We start from the raw sequence: 22592 nt of genomic DNA, 5'->3' as shown, positions 1-22592 counted from the left end.
TAGATAAATTTTATATTATTTAATTTTTATAAACAAACTCAAAAAATGACATCTTACCCTATTGAATTTAATTTTGATTATTAAATTACTTTGATGCCATGTCGAGTGTTTTGGATTTTTTTTATGAGGTTTCGGGGTTGTGTTTGTTCTTAGAAATCGATGACTTTTTTTTAATTTATAGAAAGTTCGAAGTCTCCTTGTTATGTTGTAAATGAGCTTTGGGTGTGTTTTAAAAGTCTATTTCATGTATTATTTTTCATAAATAATTTGAGCCCCTATATTCGGCATAGTAGTAAAACTCCCTTCTTTTTATTTTTATGATTTGCAATTTAATAAATTTAAAAAAAGGCAAAATATAAAAATAAGGGATAAATGAATAAAATTAAGGGGTCATTTGGTTCAAGATTTAGGAGTTTTGGAATGGATATGGAATTGCATTCACATGTTTGGTAAATACTTTGTTGGGAATGCAATACCTAACTTATGGATATGAACTTCTCATATAAGTGTAAAAATCAATTCTCACAAAATATTGCTAGTTAATTACATTGTAAGAGACGATAGGCTAAAATTTTAAAATGTTTCACCAATGGTGGTTTGATTTTATACATCAAACATAGAACCAACTCCTCCTTTGAAGAGTTTTTGGTAATTAAACAAATTCACTCGTTGCATATGGTTATGTTAAGTCGCATAAAAAGAAATGGTTATGTTAATTTGGTCCAACAATACCACAATTTGACATACGAAGTTTTTGTTTCATTATTCAGAGGAATAAATGTTATTAAAAAATATACGAAAGAGGGAGGGATTCGAACGTGAAACCTCTTGAAACGCTAGAAAAATAGTGATGCAGATTGTGATGTGGAGTGATCACTATGTACAATCTAATTTTAGTCGGTCATTTGATATAAAATAAATATAAAATAACTATTAATCAGTGAAAACCCAAGTGATGACATTTCAACTCTCAGCCTCAGAGGACCTCTGCGTAAATATGTAGAACTACAAGGGCTTGTACGGAAAACCTAACTTTGTCGCCTAGCAAGCATTTCCACCTCAGTTGAGTTCCGCTAGCAGCAGCGAGCGAGAGGCGAGACGGAGTCAAAGCAGTAAACTACGGAATGCAGACGTCAACCAGGACACGTGCCAACGCACGTATACTTGTTGTCGTATTTGGCAAATGCTCGTTTGGAGATATAGTAGTAACCAAACACATGCTGTCAGAAAACAAATAGTAAAAATTCTGGGTGCATTCTTTTATTTATTTATTTTATTTTATATAAGCAATTCGGTAAGTTAGATGGGCTAGAGAAAAAAAGATTGTAAAGGGACTTGTAATAGAAGCGGTTAAAATTATTTATTTTTATATATGAGATTTTAAGTTTAATTTTTCTTTTTTTTAGTATCGCTTTTAAATAGAAGAGTTGGAAAATCAATCTAGAATTGAAAATCAGAATTGGAGTTTAATTTAAATTGAATCAATTTGGTAAATTTTCAATTTAGAACTTTAACTTGTTCAAATTGAACACTTCGCAATTTCAACTCATACTTCAAAAATTTAAATTTCTAAATGCCAACTTAGAATAGGACGTATATGAAGAAAATCCTAAAGAAAATCCCTATTCCATCCCTTTTCTTTCCTATCATCCCATTTCCTATAATTTCCTTCCTTTTGTTGAAGAATATAAGTCTTATATTGGAAACTCGACTAAATAAAATATAAGATATAATAAATGGTTCCACTACTAATATCACAAAGGCCTTTTGTGATAAAACTCCACACCTACTGGGCTTTATAGGTGGTTAAGTTGAGGACAATATTGGTGTTAGTAGTGCGATGTAGGCCCGTCTCTTTGAAATTTAACATGGTGGGTTAATTGACTAGGCCTAAATTGGGTCTTTACCCTTACCCAATATGTGATGTGTAAGATCCCACATCAACCAACGGAGAGGGGTCGATGTGCCTTATATGTGCACACCCGCATCCATCTAGCACGAGGCCTTTTAGGAGCTCACTGGCTTCGGAGTCGTAGGAACTCCGAGATATAATGAATGGTTCCACTATTAATATCACTGAGGCCTTTTATGATAAAACTCCACACCTACTGGGCTTTATAGGTGGTTAAGTTGGAGACAATATTGGTGTTATTAGTAGTGGGTTGTTGCCCGTCTTTATGAAGTTAACACTTTTTTCCTTTGGATTCTTTATTTTTTGTTTTATTTGTGATGTAGAAGCAATCAACATGAGACGTTGCCGTAGCCATGATATAATCACTGTCTTTTGGCCCACACATACAAGATTGGTTCAAGTTGTCACCCTTCGATATAGATTTGAAGCTACGAAGCGTGGATAATGTCGGGTTCGGGTTTAGTTGGTGCGGCACTTGGGTTTAGCCGGTATGACACTATGGCTTTCTTTAGGTTGCCCGAGAGGATGTGGAGCGGTGGTCTTGTTTCTTAGTTTGTGTTAGACTAATAATTCCCATGAACTATATAGGAGTTTGATGTGGTTTGTTTATTTATTTATTTTATTTTATTTCTTCTTGGCTTTTGGCTTTTGATATGGATTTGACATTTTTGATATTGCATGACAAATCTTTATTGATGTTTGAGTGTATGCTTCTGAATACTGATTCGGTGATTTTAATCATTTTTTGGGTTATGCGTATTCTATTCATATCAATTTAACTTGTTGTTGTGTTTGGTCACTGGAGAAATTGTATTCATATTCAACACCTTCGTTGCTTTGTACTTGTTTTTATTTTATTTTATAAATATTATCAATAAAATATTATCGCTCTTTTATCATAAAAGAATAAAACGTATCCGAAATAAGCATGTGAAGCCTAACTTAGCGTTAACATAGTAAAATGAATATGAAATGACGTCGTAAAAATTCATGTTAATTTAAGTTTGATTGTTTCAATTCAACAAAATAAAACTTTCGTATAATTGAAAGGGGTGTAGTAAATGTTTAAATGTTTAACTATGGATCAAAAGAAAAGGATTAAATGTTCAACTCTATAAAAGAATATATGATCAATTCTTTTATGCTTAATCATGGTGTATGATGAACCAGATGTAACCTATAAACCTTTAATTACTGATATTAAAACCCTAAAACTCGTGGGATGATGACAAGCAGAGCGAAAAATAAGGTTACCTTGTTGTTTTCACAATCAAAGAGTATCGTTCTTTAAAGAAGCACAGTATATTTTTTCAACTGGCCACTGCCCAAAAAGTCAAAAGCTTATTGTTGAAACTTTTGAAAAAAGCATATTTATACACATAAAATAAATGAGCTGGATTTGGAGCATGTGGAATTATCAAATAAAGAATTCTCTAATGGTGGATTTTGTTTGGAGTGAAAATTCCAGGGGAGAAGTAAGGTAACACAGTAAAAAAGCAACAAGGCTTTTTAGTCAAGTTGATGTTTTTTTTTTTTCCTCTCTCCTTGTATTTATCGTTTTTATTAAGGAATATCAGACGTCGACATGGTGTTTATCGAGTGCATGCACGGAAGCAGAGCAGGGGTGGGTGGGTTCATAACTTCAGTAAGAAAGTGAAAATAGACAATTACATAATGACTTGTCATCTAACACAAAGATAAATCTTCTGTAAGAAAGTAAAAATCTTGTGTGTTTTGATGATTCTAAATAAATGCTTTTTCTATGGTAAGACGCTTGGCTTTCATTGTAACTTGTAATCTCAGAATTCTTGTGTTTCAAGTAGTATTGAGAAAAACTTGTATATATCGTGTAATTGTTTAATGAAAAATACATCTACAATTTGATCACACCAAGCAAAAAGAAAGGTAATTGATGAAGAAGAGGCAATGATACGTCTAGGGCTAAAATCTGATTTGTTTGAAGAGATTTCGTTCGTGTGAGTAGAGGTGCTCTTGATTTTATTAAGGACGCCCTTATAGTAGATTCTACGAGTTGGGTTACACTTTCTAAGTTTTCCTTTTTAAAAAAATTTGTTTTTAATTTGTTTTAAATAAAGGTAAATGATGATTGGTGATGGCACCACATAATCTAAAGCCTACAAGGTCTAAGAACCAAGCTTGTATTGTAGAGTCCATGTTCAACATAATCCACTCCTTCTCTTTGTGTCCAAATGTTGGATGATTCCATAGGCACCCAAAAATGTCTATACACTCTTAAAATTTATAGACATTGAATCACCCAAATATCCCAAGAAGGATTTACATGTTGGCCCTACTATTTTATTTTAATCATTCAAAAAGGCCTCCCTTGCCCCTAAGTCTAAAAGTCTCACATTGATACGAATCCAGAAAACGAATCAAATAGGGGGGGTTCATAACCATAGCGGTAAAAGCACCTCTTCCACATTGGACTTTGCTTTTTTCATATTTCTTCCTTTTCGGATCTTATCTATAATATCTTAGGTGAAGATGGTCAAGCAAAGAAAGTTGCATTTTTTTTCTACAAATTAATTTACTATTGTTGAAAGGGGCTTGTTGCTTAGATAATAGTAGTTATTCTTACACCCGAGAGCTGCGTTGTAGAAAAATCTATTTATTGAACATAAAGAAATTAAAAGAGAAAAAATGCAGGAAACGGAAGAAATGAATGTGGAACCACGTTTTGGTCCATGCTCTCCATTTATATATGTATATTAAAATTGAATGGCCATCATTTTCATGGTCTACTTTCCTATCTTCGACTTCGAAACATGGTAGGTCCTTCTCTTCCGACTCTCTTATCTCTCTCTTTGATTATGTACGTAACTCTCACTCTATGCTACAAACTCTCACACTTGACTCTTCCACCAAGCCGCAACTGTTGAAATGCACAGCCATCATTACAACAGAACCTATCTTCTCGAGTAACCTACCACATGCACTTACAAAAAAACAACAATTTATGAGATATTTCCATTCATTGAATTCTAGGGTTCTAAGATACAATTTTTAATCAATCCACATAAGTGATTTAGATCTCCTTTTTTATTATTCGAAAGAGAAATATCGCTAGACTAAAAGTTAGTTATAAATATGTATAAGAAAGATAAATTTAATGTCATCTTTCATTATTGTTTTAATAGACTATTAATATAAAATCGATCACCAATTATGCGAAGAGTTGTACTAACATCAGTTGCGTGTCATGTATTTTTCGTTATGATTAAATATATTTTTTAATGTCTAAAATGGGATCACACGCATAATTTAATTTTCAGTTATAATTGAATGCATGACTTAATGTCTAAGATTGAATAACACGCTCCCACTCGAATGACGTAAATACTTTTATGTTATATTTTGGCAGGCTCAAATTAAAACAAAAGAAAACATGAATCAGAATTCCAACTGACAGCCCATGGCCCATGATTCAGAGGATATGATGAAACTTCCTAAAAGGAAAAAAAAAAGGAAAAAAAAAAGAGAGAGAAAATGCTTTGAGACCAAGTCAAGCCGCAGCCAAGCCCACAACCAATTTGATTCCTTCATCCCCGGACTGAGTTTTTCAAGGTGTCGCCAACAGATTACAGGACACTGCAGCTAACAAAATTACTGCCACCCACTCTTATTACTCAACACTTGGCCTGTACAGTGCTGTTGCTTATCTTTTTTATTTGATTATCTGTTTATGAACTTCTTTCACCATTATTAGTCACTAATTGGTTTCCCTTATTTGGCTTAAAATAAGATACTTATAGGAAAGCTCATGTGCTTTTTTGGTTTAGATTCATTTTTTTTAGGTGTTAGCTGCAGACCTCAAGTTTGCAACTTCAAAAATCTAGAGCTAACCCCCATGTGCGCATCCTACCTGTTCGGTCAATTGACTGAGTGAAGCAAATAAATTCCACAGCTTGGAATTTTAAACCAGAAAAAAATTGCATGGCTTGCAGACCATTCATACTCCATTACAACTAATCACAATCATTGGCATTCTGCCTGAGAGGCCAAGTCTTTATAAATGTCAAGCACTCCGTGTCTCTCTCTGTCACTCATATTTTTTTAGTCTCTTTAGGTAATTCATTGCAGACCCAGATATATTTTGGGATCTGGGTTTTATTGTTTAGTGCATTGTAGATAAATTCCTTGGGAACCCATAACTGTGTTGGGATTTGTGCTTCTGGGTTTCATTTGAGTTTGTTGTAATTGATCTATTGTTGCAGTACCTTCACTGAATGCTTTTTAAGTCTCTTTCTGCTTATAGCTTCTGAATCTTATGATTTAGAGTTTTGTTGCTTTGTCTTTGTTATTGCTTGACTGGTTAAGAAATGGGTGACCACTCTCCATTTGCATTTCTTTGCATTTTGCTCCTTTTCTTTGGAGCTTGTTTTGCTTCTATTCAAGATCAAGTGAGGGATAGAATCACAAATTTGCCAGGACAGCCAAATGTGGGGTTTGCGCAGTACTCTGGTTATGTGACGGTGAATAAGAAAGCTGGTAGAGCATTGTTTTACTGGTTGATTGAATCGCCAAAAAACCGTGGACCTGAGTCTAGGCCGCTGGTGTTGTGGCTCAATGGTGGTCCAGGTTGTTCTTCTGTTGCTTATGGAGCAGCTGAAGAGATTGGACCTTTTCGCATTAGACCTGATGGGAAGACCCTTTACTTGAATCCCTATACTTGGAACAATTGTATGTTCCTTTGGTGCATATTCTCTTAATTGGTTACAAAATTTTCATCTTTTTTATTTTATCTAATTCTGATTGATTTTCAAATATTTGGGCAGTGGCAAATTTGCTGTTCCTTGAATCTCCAGCTGGTGTTGGTTTTTCATACTCGAATACGACCACAGATTTGTACACAACCGGAGACCAGAGAACAGGTTGTTGTTCACTTTAGTTTTGTAGCTTTATTGAATTTATAGTTTTCTCAGTTTGTAGGGGCTAGCATTTAGAAGATTCATGGGTTGTGTGAATACTGTTTCTCTGTTTACAAATTAGTTTATTTTGACATTGCTGAATATTTTTGATATCTGGGGTGTCTTGTGTATGTAGCTGAAGATGCATATGCATTTCTAGTCAATTGGTTTGAAAGGTTCCCACAGTACAAGCACCGAGATTTCTACATTGCTGGAGAAAGTTATGCAGGTGTGAATTACTTCCTCAACCTACTTTCCCCCTTTTCCTTTTCCTCTTCCAATTTCATCTTTACTATGGTTTCCCTGCACATTTGATATAATGATAATGAGTTCATTTTCAAAATTTCACTTTCAGGTCACTATGTTCCTCAGTTGTCTCATTTGGTTTATGAGAGAAACAAGGGAATTCAGAATCCAGTTATAAATTTTAAGGGATTTTTGGTAAGAATGTAGGATTATCTTGAATTGCAACTAAGGGCAAACTTTAGTTTCTGCCTCTTTCCTAAAGGGTTGCTTGGTATGACGTAAAAGATTTTATTTATTGTTCGAAGAATTACCAATATCAAATGATATTTTACTTTTTCCACGATTGAAATATTGTTTGATTTTTTTAGTACTTTCGAGGTAATTGTCTACCAACCTGTTGAACTGAGCAACTTATGTTGTTTTGAAATAAGCTGAAGTTAAACTATAGATAGACTGTTTTATTCCATTTTTTCAGGATGCCATAAAATGAAATAAATTATTTTAATTGCTAACAAGGAGATCCTTAAAATTAAGTACATTCAATCATGATTTTGAGAACTAATTTAAATGAAACACACAGTTGTAGTTTTCCATATATTTTATGAGAACTTATGACATGTGAAATGTCTGGCAACTAACCTATTTACATGGGTGTATTTATCTTGTTGATTTATTTCTTTCTCCCAGGTGGGAAATGCTGTGACTGATGATTACCATGATTATGTTGGCGCATTTCAATACTGGTGGACCCATGGTTTAATTTCTGATTCTACCTATCGGATGCTACGAGTAACCTGTGACTTTGGATCCGCTCAGCATCCATCAGTGGAATGTATGAGAGCCCTTAAAATGGCAGAAATGGAGCAGGGAAACATTGATCCATACAGCATTTTTACCCGTCCTTGCAATAGCACTGAGTCACTAAAGCACAACTTGAGGGGTCATTATGTAAGTTCTACTGAACATTTCTTTTCCTCACTAGTCATCATTCCCTACTTATTTGTTAACTTGTAAGGTGCCGCCTGCATGTATATGTTTCTCTCTGTTTGCCTTTCCTCGTTTGGGATGGGACTGCACTTGAGGAAAGGTGTTAGCTTCACATACATTGTTAACCCATTCTCCAGGGTACTGTGGTTGTCTAATAGACCTAGGAGTTAATAAAGGAATAGGTAATTTTTAGTTGCTTATAGGTTTTAGTCAGTTGTCACTGTTTTGGTGATTTCCCCATGCAGTTAGTGTACCGGGGATTACTTGGCTTTTTAATAACTAATTGATATAATTAACCTTTGAACTCAATTCACCCTTATATTAGATATAAAAATACTTCATATACTTGTTTGATATATGAAATTCTTCTGAACAATTCCTATTGAGAACATATGTATCTCATTGCATTGCTTTTCCAGACGCAAAGTTATATTTTGTTTTGTTTTTTAAGTTCCCTGCCCTTAAAGTTTCAAACTATGATTTGCAATATCTTTATATGTTGTGAAGATGAAAAATTTTGATTCTGAATTTTTTCACTGGTGGTACAAGTAGTTAAAATTTTCTTGCTTATATTTCATTACTACATTAGCATCAATGTGTTCCTCAGAGTCTAGAATTTGCTTAATTGCATATTTTCTTTAAAAATCATTTGAAAGGTCTGTGTTATTTAATCTTACGCTCTTTAAACTCAGCCATGGATGTCCAGAGCATATGATCCCTGCACTGAGAGGTATTCTGAAGTGTACTTCAACCATCCAGAAGTTCAAAGGGCATTCCATGCCAATGTAACTGGAATTTCTTATCCATGGCAAACATGCAGGTAGGTATTTTGTTTTCAATATTTAACTTCTTGCATGTCTTGCAATAAAGTTCTTAGATAAAGTGTTTTTCTGCAGTGATATAGTTGGAACCTACTGGGCAGATTCTCCACTGTCTATGCTTCCTATTTATCGAGAGCTCATTGCTGCTGGTCTTAGGATATGGGTATACAGGTAGACTCACCATACTGCAACTCTTTTTCCCTCAGGTCCCTGAATTTCGAGGATTCTGGTTCCCTGGATTTCTGTAATTCAAGTGACATATGTTTTGTTTTTTGTTCGGGAACTTGATGTTATAAACTAGCACTACTAGCAGCAGTAATGGTAATGGTGGTGGTAAATTGAATGTACATTGTTCATAGAAGCAATCTTGTTTTATATTTCCATTAAGTATTTACTTGCGCAAAGATCACTAAAGGTTTTTATTGTACTGTACTTCATGTTGAAGAGTTTGTAGCGTGTGAATACTAAAAAATGAACAAGATGTTACTGTTTGTTATATAATTTCGTGAATATACTTATGGACGTACTCTTTGGAACTGTACTTCTGTTTTCAATTTTGCTTCCTGTAGCTGACATGGCTATTGATGAACTCTTTCGCCAGTGGAGACACTGATGCAGTGGTTCCTGTGACTGCAACTCGCTACTCCATAGATGCCCTGAAGCTACCAACAATTACCAACTGGTCCCCGTGGTATGACAATGGCAAGGTTAGTTCCATGGAAGAGATGTTCTTCACAACCATTAACTAGAATTGCAATTTTATGTTTTCCTATTGTAACTTCAGTTCATATTTACACGGCTTGTTTCTCTTCTTACAATGGGTAGCCTTTTACATTCCTTCTTTACTCTTCTTTGGGCCATAGACTTTATGTGCCTATGACAACCATATCCGTGATTAACTGTATGTAGACTTTTTCTACCGTATCCTTTTGTTATATCTGCAGTAAACTATATGAGTCATCTCCTGAAACACTCTCATTCCTTTGTCATATAGGTTGGTGGCTGGAACCAAATATACAAGGGGCTGACGTTTGTGACCGTGACCGGAGCTGGGCATGAGGTTCCGCTCCATCGACCTCGCCAGGCTTTTATTGTTTTCAAATCATTTTTGGAAGGCAAGCCCATGGCAAGTTAGATTCATTCCATCTTATTCACATACTCTTGATGAATAAGCACAAACATATGGGATTTGCAGCAATTGTTCATACACAGAAGCTGGGAAAAGCAAAATAAGACAAGCATTCCTCTCGAGTGCCCCCTCCATTCTTGCCCCACAAGCAGTGCCATTTTATAGTTCTATTTATTTAGCTGTTGCTCTCTGGAAATACCATCCATGAGAAGAAAAATTACAGAATAGTTAGAGTAAAAAATTGGAATTCTTCTATACATATCTATGTGGATTCTTTATTGAAGAAATATATTCTTTATTATTGGTATTTGATTTATGATAAGGGTCTTATTATTTATATACTTATTTAATTTGCAAAAAGAAAATGCTGATAAAGAATGTGTCGTTTAAAGCAATGGCCAAAGTATACAGCGGATTAGATGCTTGCGTTGCGTTGTTATCTTCCGTTCCAAGAAACAAACAATGTGTCGTTCTTCTTCCGGGCAGCGCCGAATAATGAATAATATTTTGGAGGGTTTAACATGTGTTAAATCCGCATTGGCCACTTGCTTGCTGGTTGCTTATATCAATGCAACTTGTTACACACAAGTCAAAAGAGAGATACGCTAAGAATTCTATTCGTCTCTCAAAACCTTGATTTGTTTATTTTAATGTTCAAGCTGCCAGTTTGTCCCCCTAGCAATTCAGTCTATCAGTTGAAAATATATATACCTGCATTGCAATAGAAGCATATTTGAATTTTAATATTCTGAATTCAGAACTTGATTCTTTAAACTCGAAAGACGAATATTAAGACGGGTATTGTTATTTAGATCATATTGCCACAATTCACTATATTTTTTCTTTATTTTTCCATGGACTGTACTTGTGCTCAAATTCAGGCGAATATGCAAACATTGTGTTACAAAGTATTGAATGGAAGGTAACTATACCAAGTGCCAACACCACATAAACATTATGGTCTTATTACATATGGAGTGCATTTGTTACATGTATTCCATTTGGTCTTCTCTGGTGGCAGTCAATGTTTATGTGATTGAAGGTATGGGAAATCCTGGATGTCTTTTCATTGCAACAAATCCTCTCATCTTTACAGATGCTCAGGCATGGCCAGGTTCATTTCTCTCCTCTCTTGTTGGAAGTTGTGTTTTAATTAGATTATTTTCAACTGCGTTAAGCTGCAAAACATGTAAAGATTTTCCTAATTGGAATTCGTTTAAAATTCAAAAGTCATTTGTTAGGGGCAGCGATTTAACCACTCCTATTTGTACACTTTGCACTCACATTTATACATGCTCTCATCTCCTTGTTTCTGTTCAATATATCAAAGCATAAAATAAGGGAGAGGAGATAGGACTGTGAAAACGGCCACTTTTTATTCGAACTTGAGTTGGAATTGGTGGAGTTGCCAGAGGGAGGAATTGTCGTTGGTGTGGTCAGGTGAACATGTCGTTCGGGAGAGAGCGAAGAGAGAAGTGAATAGGCGAGAGAGGGAAAGAGACTTGGGGCTACTGTTTAAAGAGTATATAGCCGACCGGCTATGCTGTTGACAAAAAAAAAGAGTATAGCCGCGCGGCTATACTATTAAAAAACAAAACGGCTATACTACTTAAATGTAATCGAATGGTTAAATAGTATAGCCGGATGGCCATACTTTTTAAATAGAGTAAATTACCAATTTCACCCTCCCTCCTTCTCTAGTTTATGTACTTCCCGCTCTCTCTGTCTCTCTCTTCCAATCGACCCCAACCCCAGCCCTCTTTTGTTCAATGCAATTAGGATTGATTCCCAATTAGGGTTTTGATCCTCTTCATCAGAAAACCCACGAAATGTAATCAGACGAAGACTTCGACATGCTCGACGCTAATGATGACGACGACAATGACGAGGATTTCTATAGTAGCGGCGACGACGACGCAGCCGCAGCTACGGATAGCGACGAATCTGGAGTTGCGGATTATGAGTTCATCGACAACGACTCCGACGATCCAATGATGTCGCCTCACATCGATACCAGGTGGCTTTATGCTAATTTTATTTTTAATGATGACAGCTTTTATTTTCTTATTCTAGTTTCTATAAAATGATTTTGGTTATCTGAATTTTCTTCATTCTGATTCTGGTTTGTGAAAGTCGAGCCTTTTTAGATGTGAAATGTTAATTTCGCTTAATTTTGATTTCGGTTTGATCACAAATTTTCTTCCTTTTTCCCTGTCTTGCGGTAATGTTAATGCTGCTGATTTTGATCTTAGGTTGGGTTTTATTGATTTTTCAGAAATGTGAATTTAGTTTGTGTATTGTGCTAATGTTTATCGCGTTTAATCTTGATATTTGGTTTAGTTGAGGGTATAAAAAATATGAGCCTTTGCTTATATCATGGTAATGTTAATTCTGCTATAATTATTTTGTTGGGATAATGTTAATCGTTCTTGATTTTGACATTTGGGTTAATTTGGCTAGTGTAACCAAGGAAGGATTTGCATAGGTGCTGGTATTCTTAACAAAAAAGTAATTTACATGGGTTTGGTTTAATTATATCTGATTGGTTTTTACTTATTGTCTCTTGATTTGTTAAAGTTAGAGTCTTTTGTTGGTTGATAATGTCAATTCTGTTTAGAAGCAATTTGATATTTATATAATTGGTAGCTGGACATGGTTGAATTAATTGGTTTTTGTCACCGTTGTGACTCCTTTTAAAGGTTGTTCACTGTTCGGTTGAACCCATCGATTTGGTAGCCTGTCTCTTGAAGCACTTCGCTCTGGAAAATTAGATATTGAAAATCTGAGCCAAATTTCATTATCTGACGACTTCGACTTATTGTTAAGTCTAAAGACGAGAAAAGTCTGTCAGTTATAGATACATACTGTAAAGATTTTTCTAATTGGAATTTGTTTAAAATTCAAAAGTCATTTGTTAGGGGCAGTGATTTTCACACTCCTATTTGTACACTTTGCACTCACATTTATATATGCTTTCATCTCCTTGTTTCTGTTCAATATATCAAAGCATAATATAAGGAGAGGAGATAGGACTGTGAAAATGGCCACCTTTTATTCGATCTTATAAAAAAGAACTTATTAGAATTTATTGAACTCGTTAATGTTCAGATACTGAATCAGATTATCTATGCATTTACTTATGCATGGGTTAGTGGTTGCAAATGACTTGATTATATGAGACCTAAACTTCTAAAGTTGACTGGGAAATTTTGAATTTCTGGACCTGAAAATACCTAGCCAAAAAGGTTGTTAACGAATTGATGAAGCTACGATAATTTTCTCTCAATAGCTACTATAATTTATACTCAACTTCAGGTGGTGGTTCTATGGTTGGCGCTATCCGTGGATCTACTCAATGTGAGCCGCTGGTTGTGGGAAAACCCTCAACATTTATGATGGACTACTTAGCAAACGAGTAAGTCAAATGCTTTATTTATTGTTCTTCATTGTTTTATCTATTCTTAAGTAACATGAGTGCTGTTATCTTGAGCAAAGACCATATTCTGATAAGAGTTTTTATGTTATATAACACCAAGGCATTCTCTTAAGGTGGATATCATATAGCGTGATACATATAATGCGCTTTAAATATGCTTTATAAGAGATATATAACCTTGTACCAAATATTATATGTACCACAATATCTATAATCCGAGATGCATTATAAGAGATATAAATGGGTATTGCATTGTAAGACATATAATACGCCTACTTATGCTGATGAAGCAAGACAGCGATTGATTTGCTTTGTAAGCACAAGACTACTTGTGATAACAAAACCATTGAAGTGCTAACAAATTGTAGTGTTAGTCCATCAAAGACTTGCAAAAATGAAATTAAACTGTGCACAGAGTACACAAGTGTGTGTGCCTGCGCATTTACTCTGAGAGAGAGAGAGAGAGAGAGATCAATGGCCTATCTTACATTATTTTCTTTTATCTTACTGTAGATTAATTCTTTAGTTATTGAAGTTAAATTGCTATATGTGGTTTTCTGACTAACATTAGAGGAGTTTCATCATTGACTCATCTTTTTAATCACTCACTATGATTAGCAACCATCTAGATTATGTGCCCTGTCTTAAAAGTTAAAAGACACTCAAGGGCTAAAAGACATGACTTTGACTAATGAGGTAAACATCAATGATTTTGTAAATACAAGAATGCAATTATTGTAACAGAATGTACAATTTCGTGATGTAATTTTGCATTCTAATTAGTAGCTGACATGTACTAAGTCGCAGAACACTTGACATCTTAAAGAAGTGAACTTGAATGGATCTGATGAAAACATTTGGTCATATAATTGCTGATATTAGTAAGTTGAATTTAATTAATGACAGATTTGGCATCCTGACGTCACAGATTTGCATGATTGGGGACAGATTAGATACTGATATTCTGTTTGGACAAAATGGTGGTTGCAAAACTCTTCTTGTTCTCTCAGGTAACTAAACTAAAGTCTGCATTTTTGGCCAAATTTTCTTGAGTTTGTGATGTATTTGAGCTAATTAAGTTGCTTTTCCTTTCTGTCTACTAGGTGTCATCACTTTATCAGGGCTTCAGAGTCCTAACAACTCCATACAACCAGATTTTTACACGAACAAGATTTCAGACTTTTTGTTTCTCAAGGCTGCAACTGTATGATTATTATGTTACCCCTAAAATCAATCTTGGGCACATATGTCATTATTTGTCTCTGACAGTCATAACTTTGATATGATTAATGTCCATGTAAATTTTTTATGTATATTTTACTGGATGTAGGTTTCTGAAACAAAAAGAAACAGCTTGAGATCTCTATGCAATTGTTAAACTGGTTGCTAATACGTTCCTGCATCTTCTTCTTGGCAACCAAACCAGCACATAGCTGCAGCCATCCGTGTCTCTGAATTTCTATTTTTGCTTCTCTTTCTTCTGTGTGATTGGCTATTACGCTTGGACAGCTAGTAGCTAAGCAGGCATGTTGTTCATTTCAAGTCCCAAAAGTCTGTTGGTCTAACCCTAGGCTAGTGGAGCCTGTTATTTGTCTAAGTTGTGAAAATTGAAAATAATATTTTATTATAATATTACTGAGTATCAAGATGGGAGCTTCAGTATTAAGCCCAATATAGAGATCCAAACTATAACAAAACTCAATGTTACTAAAGGATTAGAAACTTAGCGGGAGGCTATAATGAGGAGTTTCAAGTGAGAAGGCTATTTGAGGAGGTCAATCTTACCATCAATAAATGTAAAGAAATCATGGAACTTAAACATTTTAAATGCTTTGATGGTGGGATTGACCTCATCAAATAGCTTCCTCACTTTAAGCTCCTCTTCTAGCTGTAGAAACTTAATGGCAAAGTACATGTATTATTATTATTATACTATTGACGTACCAAATATAATTAAGAAACTTAATCGGAAACTTTTCCATTAAGAAAACTGGTGTCTAGTGGAGCCGTAAAGAGAATCAAACAAAGACACTGAATAACTACAAGTCTAATTTATATTGGCTGAGACTGAGAGGATAAGAAGGATTGCTAGGCAAACCCTCCATTCTCTAATATTCTAAAATTCTAGTGTTCTAATTATTCTATTCCCTCCCGCCAAAAAGATAGCCTAATATCTCCTGCTGCTGTTGATCAATGTGATCACCATGCTTCAAAAAGAAGCTCAAATGGGGTCCATTCATTCACCACAAAAGCAAAAGCAACTCACTTCTTCTCTGAACAGCATTCTTGCAATTACCCAAATTGCCTATCTAGCCACTATATTCTTTTCTTGCCTTGAACAATGCATAACGAATCAAATTCAATCCAAGGGCATTTTGGTCATTCAACCACTCAAAGTGTCAATAATTTAGTAATTATCATGCACATACAGTACTTCAATTCATAAAGTTTATGAATGAATATCTTAATGTATGGAAAGCAAATAGAGAAACAAAAAAAAAAGGGCGATAAGCATTTTGAATTCTTGAAGCTTTCAGCAGCACCAAACACAGAGTAAAGCATTGCCACCCATATAAAGAGAGAAATTAGGAGTTAAAAAACACAAGTAGAAAACAACACAGAAAGAAGAGAGAGAGAGAGAGAGAGAGAGAGAGAGAGAGAGAGAGATGTATAGGTTCAGCAACACAGTGATAGGGTTCTTGAACCTCTTCACTCTCTTAGCATCAATACCCATAATTGGAGGAGGTCTATGGATGGCAAGGAGCAGCACCACATGTGAAACCTTCCTGCAAACCCCACTTCTGGTGGTGGGTTTTGTTGTGCTCATCATATCTCTAGCAGGCTTCATTGGTGCTTGCTTCAATGTGGCTTGGGCACTTTGGGTGTACTTAGTGGTTATGTTGCTCCTAATTGCAACCCTAATGGGTTTAACTGTGTTTGGGTTTGTGGTCACAAGTCAAGGTGGTGGAGTGGATGTGCCTAGTAGGGTTTATAAGGAGTACCATCTTGAAGATTACTCACCATGGTTGAAGAATAGGATTAAGGATCCTAATTATTGGACTAAGATTAGGAGTTGCATACTGGGGTCTAAGACTTGTGCCAAGCTTGTTGCTTGGACACCTCTTGATTATCTTGAGAGAGACATGTCTCCCATACAGGTAATTAGTACATATGTGTTCTTTTTGCTTGGTAATTTACAATTCATTGCTGGCTATATATTCAAGTTCTTTTGGGTCTTGTATTATATGTGATTGTAAGCCTCTACCTTCCTATATAGGATTGTTTTTCTGCTTATATATTTTCCTAAACATCCTCAAGAAATCAATAGAATCGCAAATATGATAATAGAAACTCCCTTCTTACAACTTTTCTCCTTTTTTTTTCCATGCTTAGAAAAAGAAAGTAGTTGAAACATATATTAGAAAAGGATACTTGATAATAAAAAAATAATTTTGCTTGTGTTTGTTTTCTTAAAATTTCGATCGATTCATTCACGTTTCTTAATTAGGTTGATGTATGGCAATTTATAATTAGATAGAAGCATAATATGATAAGGAAAATACTTAAAATCCCAACTTTCTCTCTAAAACTTTCTTTCTTTTATTCAATTAAGTTTTCTCTCGTACCATCGAAGTTCTCTCCTCATGTATGAACCATAGAATTCTTCCCATTGTATGTATTTCAAGACGGCTTTTCCCAGCAAAAGTAAAAAATAAATATAGAAAGAGCTTTTCTTTGGATGATAAAGTAGAGAGAGATATATATATGTATAAAGTTCATGTCGAGTGTAAAGACTTATTAGCTCATTCTAAAGCTTGTAATAATTTAATGATTTTGGGGTGCATATATGTATGTTATATGCAGTCTGGTTGTTGTAAGCCACCAACATCATGCAATTACAACATGGCAACCACGGTGAGTCAAGACCCGGACTGCTACCGGTGGAACAATGCGCCCAATTTGTTATGCTACGAGTGCGATTCATGCAAAGCTGGAGTGCTTGAAGACATCAAAAGAGACTGGCATAAGCTCTCTGTCCTCAACATCGTCATGCTTATGGTCCTCATTGGAATCTATTCAATTGGGTGCTGTGCTTTCCGGAACACCCAAAGAGCTGAAACGGACCACCCGTATGGTCAGAACCGGATGTCCAAAGTTCGACCCAGATGGGATTACTATTGGTGAGTTATGTGTTCATCAATAAAATATTATTTTGTCAGATTGTGAATATGAATTGTTGATCACATTTATTTTGGTTTTAGAGTTGTAGTATACTCCTTCACCTAACTTATATGCTTTTGATTTTGAAAATTATAAACAAAGAATGTGAAAAATTATGTAACAAGTCCAAAAGAGCCTTTAGTTGGCCAATAAAAAAAAAAGTAAGATAAATTAACCATCAAAGTTAGGCTGAAAAAGGTGAGTGGTAATTCTGAAACTTGGCAAGAGTTTGGTCGAAAGTGTTCGTCAAGACAGCTTTAGATTAAAGCTTTCAATCTCTCTCCCTTTCATTAATGCTTTTTTTCTTAGGTCATAAATCTCTCTCTCTCTCTCTCTCACATTGCTTAATGCTAAGCCATGCTTTTTTGGTTACTTTTTTGCAGGTGGAGATGGTGGCATCACAGAAAGGAACAGCTTTATTAGTTGAAGAAACTCTTATCTTCTTTCTGTTACTGTGAATCTTGTTCTTAGGTGTGCTCTAAAGACGGGACAATTAAGTTGTTTTTTCAATGTATGGGAATTGGAGGTCTCAAATCCTCTTTTTGGATAGACTTTTTATTTTCATTTTTATAAATGTAGTTGTGTTTTTTCTGTACAAAGATGGATTTACTTTTATTTCAAAGATCATACCACTAGCTTTTTCTTTTTTCTACTTTTCTGCCATGTATGGACTTACACAACTTAATCTATATACTTATAAACAGACATAACAAAATCTACAGAGATATTACACCTCTAACATAAAAACAATGATCAATGTAAGATTCCTCTACCTTTGCACATATATAATATATCAAAGACTGAAAATTGGGTGACCTTAAATTGGGTCAGCCTCAAAAACCAGATATGTATGTGTGCAGCCAAATTTCTGACTACACATTCATATATATATATATATATATATATATGTATATATAGCAGATGTGCAATTCTTAATTTAAATGATGAAATCTTGGTACATTTTATCTATGAGAGAAAATAACAGTTTTATTAGCTTGAGATGGGTGCTCTAAAGAGATGGGACAAACTCAGTTGTATATATAATGTTCTTGCTTTTGGAAATCTCATGGCTTCATTTGCTGCTTTCTCTGTACAGAAATGGATGATGCTATTACCACCATACCTGCCTTTTGACTGGTGTAGTTTTTAATACAGAAAGCAATAAAAGCAGAATGAAGTACATATATATATGCAACTTGCTCATAGAGCATAAGTTTGAATATGAACAGAAATCTAGAAGAAAAAAGGCCATGGGTTTGGTCAGACAAAGTAAACCGAATATGATTATGTGTTGGCGTGACTTGTGGATATTGACTTATTTTCCTTACACACAAAGAATTCCTATTATAATTGTAATTGATTTACTTTAATTCCTGATTTCCTACTGTAAATAGATTTAAGAATTTATTATTTACTTGCCCATTCAGGTTTCGTTGTATTATAAATATGACATCCTACAAGGAGAAGAATACACAGAAAATTCCCACAAACAAATATTTTCTCATAATTTTCATATTTTAGCATGGTATCAGAGCCAGGATCTTGGAATTGCTGACTCTAGTTTCAAAACCCCGCCGCCGCTATGAGGGTTGATGATTTTTTCAACCCTCATGGAGGTAGCACCATCGACTCCTTCTCTCATTCTCAACCAACCATCGTTGAGTTGAGTGCCCAGATAGCTCCGCCCCTACAGATGCAGACTTTGACCCCGAACCCGATCCAGAATCAGGATCCTCTTTTAACGACCCCGAACCCGACCCCGACCCCGACTATGACGACGACGACCCCGACCCCGAATCCGAAGACGACCCCGACTCCGAAGACGACCCCGACCCGCACTCCGATGATGACCCCACCCCCGAATTTGTCTATGATTCAGACCCCGATCCAGAATCAGGATCCTCTTTTGACGACCCCGACCCCGACCTCGACTATGACGACGACGACCCTGACCCCGACTCCGAAGACGACCCCGACCCTCACTCCGATGATGACCCCAACCTCGAATTTGTCTATGATTCAGACCCCGATCCCGATTTTGACTCCCACTCCGGCCCCGACTCAGGCTCAGATTCCGATCCAAATTCCTACTCAATCTGTATCCTATGCTTCTTCCGCTGCACAGATTATGACTTCTAGACTAACGACCCCGACACATGGACCAAATTGCGCATATTGTGGTGATCCGAGACACACTTGTGAGACTTGTTTTACATCGCATGGCTACCCTGATTGGTGGGCTACTCTTACAGATCGAGGACAATGCAATATGACCCGTAATGGTCCTGGTTATGGATTCCATACTTCCGATAAGATTGATTCCAAGAGCTGGATAATTGATTCTGGTGCAACTGATCATATGACGTTTGATCCTGATGATTTTCTGAATACTACACAACCTCGACGAACCTGTATTGCAAATGCCAATGGTGTTACTTATCCTGTGACAGGGGCTGGCACTGTTGCACTCTCATCCTCTCTCACACTGTCTAATACTTTACTTGTTCCATCTTTATCCACTAAATTGTTGTCAGTTAGTCAGCTTACTGAACAATTGAATTGTTGTGTACTCATTTACCCGAGTTTTTGTTTGCTTCAGGATATTCACACTAAGGAGATTCTTGGTCGTGGTACTAAGAGAGGGGGGCTATATTATGTCGATGACTTCAGTCCCGGCGTGGCTAACAGTGTGACACATCCCTTTGATAGCAAACGAAAGCAAATCTGGTTGTGGCATCGTCGATTGGGACATCCGTCTTTTAGTTATATGAAGCATCTTATACCAGATTTATTCTCAGGTTTCAAAGACTCCGACTTCACATGTGATACTTGTATTTTGGCCAAGAGTCACCGTGTGCCCTACCCGTTGAGTACGAACAAGTGTACTACTCCATTTACATTAATTCACTCTGATGTCTGGGGACCTTCGCCTATCACTGCTCCTTCTGGTGTTCGATGGTTTGTCACATTCATCGATGATTGTACACGGATGACATGGCTTTATTTGCTGAAGAATAAAAACGAAGTGTTTTCCCGTTTTCAGTCATTCCACAAACAGATGAAAACTCAATTTAATGCTCAAATCCAGATTCTTCGCTCAGACAATGGTGGAGAATTTGTCAATCATAACTTTCAGACTTACTTCCAACAACATGGAATTATCCATGAGACAACTTGTCCTCAGACACCGCAACAAAATGGTGTTGCTGAACGAAAGAATCGACATCTTCTTGAAACCGCCCGAGCACTTCTGATTGGCGCTCATGTTCCTCGCCATCACTGGGATGATGCTATTGTCACTGCAGTTCACCTAATCAACCGCATGCCTTCTGGTGTATTGACCTTTAAAACTCCTTTACAGGTGCTTGCGCAACACAGACCTCTGCCCTCTATTTTGGTACTCACATCCCGAATCTTTGGATGTGTGGCTTTCGTTCATCTCCACAAAAATCAACGTAGCAAACTTGATCCCTGTGCGCTTCGTTGTGTTTTTGTGGGTTATGCCACTCATCAGAAAGGTTACCGCTGTTATCACCCTCCTACCCAACGAACCTATGTCACTTTGGATGTGACTTTTCTGGAATCTGAGCTGTTCTTCCATGACCCATCATCCAATTCTGCGCTTCAGGGGGAGATACAAAGTGAAGAGCAGAATTGGAGCAACTTGAAAAACAAAGAAATTCTCCTATGTACAGAAATGATTGATCATCCCGAGTCTGGAGCACGAGATGACTATCTGTTGAAAAGTGACCAATCGCCCATTCATAGCGATCAATTGCCTGACCCACCTGATCCATGCGAAGATATTTCTGATCCGAGTCCCACACCTACAGACAATACAGAACAACAAGATGAAGACCCCCTTCTAACTCAACAGTACCAACAGACCAATCTCCTGAGAATATCCTTGAGGTAACTACTCCTACTAGACTTGTGCATTTAGATGATAAAACTATTGGATATCAATTACCTTTCAGGCAAAATCGTGGGAAGCCACCAAACCATTATTCACCGGATATTGGCAAGACATCCAAGTATCCAATTGCAAATCATGTATCCACTGAGAAGCTGTCTTAACCACTCAAGGCTTTTGTGCATCAGTTGTCTGCTATCCATATTCCAACCAAGGTCTCTGAAGCATTGAAAGATCCTAAGTGGGTCCAAGCTATAAAAGAGGAGATGAAAGCTCTTGAGAAAAATCAGACTTGGACATTGGAGACTATACCACGAGGAAAAAAGACTATCGGATGTAGATGGGTGTTTACTATAAAACACAATGCAGATGGATCTATCGAGCGATACAAGGCAAGACTTGTGGCAAAAGGGTACACACAGACCTATGGTATAGACTATGAAGAAATTTTTGCACCAGTTGCAAAGTTAAACACCGTCAGAGTCTTATTGTCCCTTGCAGCTAATTTGAATTGGCCACTACACCAGTTTGATGTAAAGAATGCTTTTCTACATGGCGAACTCACGGAGGAGGTGTACATGGACATTCCTCCTGGATATAATACTACTCAGACTGGAACAGTTTGCAGGTTACGAAAAGCATTGTATGGATTGAAACAGTCACCACGTGCATGGTTTTGACGGTTCACCATGGCAATGAAGAACAATGGTTTCAAACAGTGCAACTCAGATCATACTCTGTTCTTGAAACATCAAAAAGGGAAGGTAACAGCATTAATAATCTATGTTGATGATATGATTATTACTGGGAATGATAAACAGGAAATATCACAGCTACAAGACTATCTGGCTACGGAGTTTGAGATGAAGGATCTAGGTGGACTCAAGTATTTCTTGGGAATTGAGGTGGCTCAATCGCAGCAAGGCATATTTCTCTCTCAAAGGAAATATGTCTTAGACTTGTTGACAGACACAGGAATGCTAGATTGTAAACCTG

The 22592-nt window shown here is 36.2% G+C and overlaps 3 protein-coding genes across 3 annotated transcripts; all 3 read left to right on the top strand.

The window, feature by feature from the left end:
• On the top strand, positions 5196 to 10342 carry LOC18785175 (serine carboxypeptidase-like 27). The gene is made up of 9 exons (XM_007219530.2): positions 5196 to 6616; positions 6712 to 6807; positions 6980 to 7072; positions 7199 to 7284; positions 7777 to 8037; positions 8769 to 8896; positions 8973 to 9068; positions 9499 to 9604; positions 9892 to 10342. The coding sequence occupies exons 1-9, from the start codon at positions 6256 to 6258 to the stop codon at positions 10030 to 10032; spliced, it is 1368 nt and encodes a 455-aa protein (XP_007219592.2). The 5' UTR covers positions 5196 to 6255; the 3' UTR covers positions 10033 to 10342.
• LOC18785342 (phosphoglycolate phosphatase 1B, chloroplastic) lies at positions 11513 to 14851 on the top strand. Its single transcript, XM_020556617.1, has 4 exons — positions 11513 to 12043; positions 13342 to 13441; positions 14369 to 14472; positions 14566 to 14851. The coding sequence occupies exons 2-4, from the start codon at positions 13353 to 13355 to the stop codon at positions 14670 to 14672; spliced, it is 300 nt and encodes a 99-aa protein (XP_020412206.1). The 5' UTR covers positions 11513 to 12043; positions 13342 to 13352; the 3' UTR covers positions 14673 to 14851.
• Positions 16118 to 18332, top strand: LOC18785504 (tetraspanin-6). Its single transcript, XM_007218720.2, has 3 exons — positions 16118 to 16620; positions 17327 to 17643; positions 18067 to 18332. The coding sequence occupies exons 1-3, from the start codon at positions 16129 to 16131 to the stop codon at positions 18104 to 18106; spliced, it is 849 nt and encodes a 282-aa protein (XP_007218782.1). The 5' UTR covers positions 16118 to 16128; the 3' UTR covers positions 18107 to 18332.

Source organism: Prunus persica, chromosome G2 (genome assembly GCF_000346465.2).
Source record: "Prunus persica cultivar Lovell chromosome G2, Prunus_persica_NCBIv2, whole genome shotgun sequence".
Lineage (NCBI taxonomy): Eukaryota > Viridiplantae > Streptophyta > Magnoliopsida > Rosales > Rosaceae > Prunus > Prunus persica.
Note: the sequence above shows the minus strand (reverse complement) of the source record. Positions and strands in the feature narration are given on the sequence as shown.

Coding starts and splice junctions, on each gene's coding strand:
- LOC18785175 (XM_007219530.2), top strand. CDS start 6,256: ATGGGTGACCACTCTCCATTTGCATTTCTTTGCATTTTGCTCCTTTTC. Junction 7,073..7,198: donor TGCTGGAGAAAGTTATGCAG/GTGTGAATTACT, acceptor TTTCACTTTCAG/GTCACTATGTTCCTCAGTTG. Junction 8,038..8,768: donor ACAACTTGAGGGGTCATTAT/GTAAGTTCTACT, acceptor CTTTAAACTCAG/CCATGGATGTCCAGAGCATA.
- LOC18785342 (XM_020556617.1), top strand. CDS start 13,353: ATGGTTGGCGCTATCCGTGGATCTACTCAATGTGAGCCGCTGGTTGTG. Junction 13,442..14,368: donor ATGGACTACTTAGCAAACGA/GTAAGTCAAATG, acceptor AATTAATGACAG/ATTTGGCATCCTGACGTCAC. Junction 14,473..14,565: donor AACTCTTCTTGTTCTCTCAG/GTAACTAAACTA, acceptor TCTGTCTACTAG/GTGTCATCACTTTATCAGGG.
- LOC18785504 (XM_007218720.2), top strand. CDS start 16,129: ATGTATAGGTTCAGCAACACAGTGATAGGGTTCTTGAACCTCTTCACT. Junction 16,621..17,326: donor GAGACATGTCTCCCATACAG/GTAATTAGTACA, acceptor TGTTATATGCAG/TCTGGTTGTTGTAAGCCACC. Junction 17,644..18,066: donor CCCAGATGGGATTACTATTG/GTGAGTTATGTG, acceptor ACTTTTTTGCAG/GTGGAGATGGTGGCATCACA.